This window comes from Charadrius vociferus, unplaced genomic scaffold (genome assembly GCF_000708025.1).
Source record: "Charadrius vociferus isolate BGI_N301 unplaced genomic scaffold, ASM70802v2 scaffold494, whole genome shotgun sequence".
NCBI classification, from domain to species: Eukaryota; Metazoa; Chordata; class Aves; order Charadriiformes; family Charadriidae; genus Charadrius; species Charadrius vociferus.
In genome coordinates, this window is record NW_009648157.1 from 512,022 (window position 1) to 519,660 (window position 7,639).

The 7,639-nt window shown below is 39.7% G+C and overlaps 1 protein-coding gene across 1 annotated transcript in view; it reads left to right on the forward strand.

Annotated features, from left to right (window-relative positions):
• The window catches only part of MTHFD1L (methylenetetrahydrofolate dehydrogenase (NADP+ dependent) 1-like), a 157,169-nt gene extending 156,209 nt beyond the window's left edge, over positions 1-960 (forward strand). The window contains exon 26 of the mRNA XM_009884055.1: positions 871-960. Coding sequence (XP_009882357.1) covers positions 871-960 — 90 coding nt within the window. The remainder of the gene's footprint in view (positions 1-870) is intronic.
• Positions 961-7,639: the final 6,679 nt, after the last annotated feature.

The following is a 7,639-nucleotide window of genomic DNA, read 5'->3' on the forward strand; positions in this document are numbered from 1 at the left end:
GGGATTCCTAAGGCAGGGGAGGTATGAAGATGGGGTACCTCTGATGTAAAGTATCTTAAGCTATCATGGACCAACACCTCAAAATTTCCACATCACCCACGTGTCTTTAATTGATGCTAAAATGCCAGTTGGAAATAATAGTATAAGTAACATGAGCTGAGCTGTAGTTAACTGTGTAATTTAAGTCCATGAAACTATTTACATGTTTAAAGGTATGCAGATACTGGTGTCTTATGCTAGATCAGGATCTTAATTATGCACAGTTTGAGATAATTGGGTTGCTTTAGCTTCATAGCTCAACCTTCTAATTCTAACTACTAAATTACAATTCGACTGTAATCCATGTACCTTTACTTGAACTATTCCAATTTGTTCCATACATTAAGTAATCAGCCATGAAAGTGCTGCAATTAATTCTGCTCCTATATTCTGGTTTTCTGTGGGAGAGGTCTGACTTCAACACATTCATATCACCAGGTGAATTTGGGCAATTATGTCCTTGGCCTTTGCTGTGTGATTTTTCCCAGTAGATATAGATGGATAAATGTTCTGGCTAAATATGCTGAGGAACAAATAAGTCCCAAAGTGTCTTTGTTTTGTTAAGGAGTTTATTCTTAGGTTGCTATCCTAGCTTGTATTTTCTGGCTTTTATTTTCTCTCTCCTGTCTTTTAGAAGCTACACTTAAAAAGAAATCAAAAAAAGTACCAAGCTTGATATTTTTAACAGAAACAAAAAATATGGTGAAGATCATATCTGCGGTTTAGTCCATGATGAACAATCCAGAGTTTCTCTTAATCTAAGGTTTACATGGGTGGAGTGATATCTGCTTACAGGTGCAGGAGTATAACTTCATTTTATTGTTCCCACAGATGAGCACCATGCCAGGACTGCCCACAAGGCCGTGCTTCTATGACATTGACCTTGACCCCTTCACAGAGCAAGTGAAAGGATTGTTTTGAGAGTGACGTCCAAATTCAGGTCAGTCAACAGCCTTTATTTTCCTGTTCCAGCTTGGAGGAGGATGTTTGTCTCTAGTATGTATATAAAAAAGGTTGTCAGGAGTTTATCTAGGCCCTAGTTTCATTAGGGACTTCCCACAATTTGGGGGGATTTGGGAGAATATTTCATGATGTGCACTTTATCACATGGGTTTCTCATTTGCTGAACGGTGGCCAGCACTTTGCTGGTGTGCGCTGATGGTGCGCATCGATGGTGCCTTTTGGATTTCCTGGCTCTGTCAGTTTGGCATGAGGAGGAGCTGGTTCTGCAACTGTACCGCTCTCGGCTATGAAAAAAGGCAGTCTGAAGAAATTATGTCATGTTAGTCACCTCAAAAGAAATACTCTAGTTCATCTTTGATACTGCTCTCTTGTGTTTCTGTCATGACCTAGATATCAGGGGAGATGTTTCTCAGCTTGTTCATGAGCTTTGCTTTGTTTTTCCATATTTTGTTTTTCCTGATTGCTGTCATCTCTCTCAAATGGTAACAAGCATTTCAGGAACACAACTCTGTCCTCTTAACCTGTCTGTTTTTCATGCTGGGTTCTCTCCCTTTCCCTTGAGGGTTGCAGTTCCCCCACCACCTTTTCCCCTTCTCTGAGCACTTAAATCTTCTTGGTGTCATGTTTTAATTTTGTGTAGCACGTTCCTCACTTAAAAATAAAAATCCAAGTTGTTATGAAAATTTTCCATGCTACTCCATTTTAACCTTGTACTGTAATAAGTGGAGTGAGAGAGGATGTTACCCTGACTGAAACAAACCACGTGCGCCTGCGGCAGACTCTCTCCCTCCCCCAATAAATAGGTCTGGAGAGTAAAACAATTACTTTTACACAGAATAACAACATCACTATGAGCTGATAGGACTGTGATGGGACCCCAGATCAGCCACAGCTTTGAGGTGGATGTGCCCAAACACTTGAGCCCTGCTCTAGCAATCCCTTGCCTACTCTGGTTTGAGAGAACTGGCTTTCATTTTCTGTTTCTGTGTTTTAACGGATTGTTTGGAGGAGGGGAGACACAACCCAATGAGATTACTGTTCAGACCAAATTAGCTGTTCACTTGCCCATACTTGAATGTCACAGCATTCACAAAACATCTGGTGAGAGCAGATTCTGTCATTTCGTGTGTACCGGTCAGGACAAGTAAAAAGCAAGCAGTTAGCTTGAAAGTTAACCAGAGTGCACAGGTAATTACTAGCTTATATGTAAACCATCACTGACTGTTCTGATGCTGGGTAGTGGTGGGCATACCACTTCTTGGCGTATATCCCATTTTTGTTACTGATATGCATTATATGTCTGATGGCTTCATGCATACATATTGATTCATCATGTGTCAGTCATGTCATTGCTTCTGAATCATTTGAAATGACTGTAGAATCCTAATGTAAAATCTATATGCAGATTCACATAGCCTGATTAATTGGGTGTTTATTGCCTCATCTTACACAAATCCATCCAAACCATGGATTGGTGCGTTTTGAAGAACAATGAAAATTAAGCAGATTAAATACTCTATTCCAACTGTGAAGGTCTTTCATTTGAAGTTGTGCGTGAAATGAAAATGTTAAACTTAGCTTTAAGTCAGTGATGGTGTTTTTCTCAGACGTAAAAAGAAATGCTACCAAAGTTGCAAAAAACACAGTAGTCGGGAATAGTATATATATCCAATTTTCAATAAATTATTTTAGTTTCATTATGGAGGTATTGGTGGCATCAGACAGATGAATGATTCAGTAAGTTTAAGCCTTTTAAAGAAAAACCAGCTTGACCATATATATTTTTCATCAGTATAGGCACATATTCACCTGTGTTCCTACCATTAACGATCTAAATAAATGCCTTGAGAGTATTTTAATACCCAGTGAGCACCACACAAGGTACTCAGTATTCAGCAGCTCTAAAATTCATCCAGTTCATGTGCTAAATTTGTACATTTCTCATTTTGGATAGAGAGAAACAATATTCCCATATAATCTTTGTTCCCAACTTTCTGTAGAGAAATTTAGTATTATTCTTTGCTTTCAGACATTCACTGAAGTGAACCCACACTGTAGCTGATACTACTCTATGAGGTACTTGTGGGTTTGTATAAAGGCAGATCAAGGGATTTTTATTTTGTTTTTGCTTGGTTTCACTTCTTTTCTTAGGGTTTTAGTGTACAATGTAAAATTTCTAGTAATATGATATTGTGCCAACTCATTAGGATGGATTCAAATCTTTTAAGACGTGGTAATGGAAAAATATTTAGAGATTTGTGGAAGAGCTGCAGATGTTTCATTATCAACATGCATGCAGAGCTGAGAGCAGTTGTTTTGGTGTGCAGTTTATATCCTCCTCTGCAATGCACAGCTTCATGAGACTTGTGAAACAGATACAGGCAAAAGTTCTTGCTGCTAGGGTAGCTGTGTGGGGCTCTTGCTGAGCTGAGACATTGGATGTCACGAGCCTCTCTGATTTTTCTCCACCCCTTCACTGCATTAATGAAGCAGATGATAGTGCTCACAAAAGTTTGCAGAATACCAGTCATTAGAATGTAATCTAAAAAGTCAAACAAGCAAAAACTTTGTCAAAAAGTCAGCTCTGTTTTTTTGTGTTGACAGCTACAACACATGGAACACACAATATTGCAGTCTCTCTGTCGGAACAACGTGCTCTATTAAAAAAACTGAAACATATTAATATCTGGAAATGAACCTGAAGGAATCTGGCTGGTTCTTCATCACTGGCCACTACCTTATTTAAATTATACAGCGCAACTCATGCACTAAGAAAGTTGAAATTGTTTCCTTAGGAGCTATCTGTAGATAGCACCAGTCAGAATAAAAATTATTTACACAGAGACAAGTCTGCCAGTAGGAAGAAATAAATAATTAAAAAAAGTGTGTTATTTGCATGATGAGGGGAATTTATGAGCCTGACCCACTCTGCAAAAGTAAAGTTTGTTAAGGCCCTTTGTGAGCTCTAAGGATCCCTCTAATTTAATCAGCGGCAGCAGGTGCCTGCTCTTACTGTGCAAGTTTGGCTTTGGGTCTCGGGTTGGTGGGGGGGGTGTGGTTGTTTTCCTCAGTTGGTTGTGACTTAGTAAGGCCATGGCTGTCCACAGTTGCAGATATATACTTGCACTCGTCTCCTCTTCAAAATTGGCTGAGCATCAGAATGATTGTAATACACAGCACGGGTATTTTGCCACCCTCAGAGCTTTTCTGAATGTGAGAGGAATCCCAGAGCTTTGACTGAGTATCTTCACAGCCGTAACGAAGCCCATGAGGAGAGGACACCAAAACTGATGTCCTAAAATTTCAAATTATTTGTTAGATGTTTTCATCTTAATTCATTCAGAGATGGATAGAAGGTGTTTGAAGACCTTTGCTTTGAATCCACAAAAATGATCCTAAGGAAAAAAAAAAACCAACTGGCTTTTTTTAATCTCATTCCACAGTACTGGGTTTCAGTCAGCAGCAGTTACTACAATAATGTACAGTCTAAAGCCCATATCATACTGGAATAGGAGTACAGATTTTTGTTTCTCACCTAGTAGGGTTACACAGATAATAAATAGGAGGTGCATATGGCATAACTAAACTTTTTTTGTTTATTATGGTTAAGGCAAAAATATCCAATTTCAATAAAGCACTGCTTTTAGGTTGTGATACTTCTATTTTTAGTTTCTTTGAACAAAGCAAATATGGTTCATTTCAAGGTATAAATTCTTTATCTTTCTCATTTCAGAAGCCTGGAAATTAAGAACTGCAACTTTCCTGTTTCCTGCAAGGAGGAGACAAAAATGAATCTGAAATATTCCTGTTATGTGTCTCTGGAGGAATGTCAAGACAGACCAAAGAGCAAAAGTTTACTCTTTCTTTAAACTAGTTTTTATGATGAAATATAGCTGTAAGGTTTTTTTAAAAAAAAAAAGGGGGGGGGGCAAGCTAAAGTTTTTCTTGCTGTAGTGCAGGAAGCTCTCTACTGGGGTTTATACTGGTTTGTGCATAAAACAACATTGAAAAAAAAATTCACCTTAGAGTTTTCATCTTTTCTTAAAGGAGTTTACAGAAGTAATTCCCTTATCTTGGCCATCTAAAAAGCTGCATTAACGTGATTATACTGTGTGATCAAGGCTGTTTCTCTCTGAAAAATACACTTTCCCTCCTGGCATTCAGGAGCTGAAACTACACACAGATTAACTGCACATTTTTGAGTTATCATCAAGCGTTGCTCTGGATGCGTTTGGGCAACAGCCAACCTTCAAGCAAGGAAGATATGAAGCAGAGAAAGAACAGAGCATGTATTTTGTAAAAGGTTTTTAATATATAATTTGTTTCCTCGTTGAGCAAAGATCTTTTGAAATACTTGAGCCATAGCTGTCTCGCATCCATAGGTCTCTGTTTATCCAAAGAATATGTTCAAGGCTGTCCAGCTGATTTTGTGCTTGTTGTGGTGAAGCGGGTTGTTGGGCAAGGGCACTGCTCCTTCTGAAGCCCTGTTTTGCTCCTGTTTGTGGCTAATGAAGCCTCCTGCTGTGCTGGCTCCTGACCCAGAGTTTTTCTTGTCCTGTCCCTGGCAATACGCAACGCCCAGTAACAACAGAGGAATGTCCACCAAGCAAGGATGTGACAGGGCAGAGCTTTGTTCTGCTTCGTTTTGCAGGTTTTAACCACCCTATTGGTAAAACTGGAGTGTGTTTTCTATTTGAAGAGGGTACTCAAACCAGTTAAATCCTAAACTTGTGCTTTACTTTACCTCAGTGACTTACCTTGTCCGTTTTTTCCTAAATCTGCAGCAAAACAAGCCTTAGGTACAGGGTACTACATTTAGCCTTTCAAGCTGCTGCTCCTCAGGAAGCTCTCACTGACTGACTGTTGGTTCCTTCAATAGCAAAAAATGCAACAGAACAATAGGTTGAATTGAAACAATAGGCCATTGTTTTTTTAGGTAAAAAGCAGTGAAATAATGATGAGAGAGTTTATTTTCCTGGTGACGTTTTCCATCCTGTCGCTTTGCCCCGCTTACGCACTTCTGCACGTTATGAGCTTCTGCGATGTAGTTTTGGTTCCCTTCTACACAGCCACATTTGGAGACTTAATTATCTCAGGAACTGTGTTGTAATTGAGGGATTTGTTTTGGTTTTTAAAATCATGCTTTGTTATTTATAAACTCAAAACTATAATTATGGACAGAAGAGCAAACTGGGGACAATTAAAATAATTATCTGTGCCTTCCCTGGAGTAGCACGGAAACGTCTGTTGACTGCATTTCAGAACTGTTCTATTCATAGCGTGGTCCTCCAGCACTGCAGGGATTGCTGCGAAGATAAACGTAAAAAATAGAGTTAGTTGATATTTTAGCCTGATTAGACGACAGAGCTCATAAAGGCCTAGACTGGGGATGCTTTAATTACACTGGGTGGGACAAACATGATCAGTAGAAAGCAAGATTCAAGAGCGGCTTTCACAGCTGCTGGGGAGAGAGAGTGAGTTCTAATATTTTCTATTAAACTGTGCCCCAAAATTCAACCATGTTATTCATATACATAACTGTGTTGTAGTTTAGTCTAGCACACACTAAGCTATCTAGCCTAGAAAAATCCAAAGACTTACAGAAGGAAATAAGTGCGGTTTCTAGCCATAGTTTTCCTAGTAGCATTCTTTCAAGAAAAATAAATGGGGTTTTCCCTCCATCTTGCCTAGAAATATTTGGAAAACCATAACCGTGCCTTATTTTTGGTCACTGCAGTTGCATTGGACCTATCTCTGTGCAGTGTGGGATAATAAACGTGGCGCTTGCTGTCTGCCTGTGAAGCTTCCATATGGGGTATGGAAGTCTGAGCAACAGGTTTTATAAGTAACTTCAAACTACCGCGTGATACCCACACGCTTTCTATCGTGTAGTCTCTGTATTGTCACTTCAAGCCACACGTGCCGGGACTGTTTGTCTGACCCGTCAGTCTTTCCCTGAAACACCATTCCAGCTCAGTTAGTTGAGAGTTGACAAACATCCTGTAATTTTTTTCTACCGTCACATGCACAGGATCTGTTATATTGTTTTGATAGCTTCAGTAATTCAAGGAAAGCTGGAATGACCCTCTCTTGTTTTGTCATAGCTTTCCCCCCACCCCCCATCTGGTTAACTATCTGCAAAATCCCTTGAACTATTACATTTTTGGTTCTGTCAGTTCATTTTTAGTAGAAGGCTTATTAAAAATAATCCCCATTAGCGTGCAGATTCTGTCTCATGATCCAAATGGACTAAGTTACTGGCCATCAGCTGAGCTGCAGAGGCTGCCACAGTACGTTCCTTCGGGCTGCCCCTAGTTCTGAGGCCAAATGCCTTTATCAAGAAGGGTTTTAACTTAAAAAAACTTCCTTCAAGTGTTATTGCTCAATGTGTCACTTGTTGCTACACAGATGCAACTGCAGGTGAGGGACTCCTGCCTTTGCCTCTGCTCTGAGCAGGTCTGTGACACAGCAGAGCAGAAGCTTTCTAAGGCAGCTCGCGGCGCTCATCCCTGCCTTTGCTAAAGCATGTGAAGAACCACACTATTGTGTGGTATCAGAAGATCTGCTTTTTGTAGTGGCTGAATGCTTTGTTATTGCTACTGCTGAACTACAGAAAACTAGTGACATTGAAAGCATC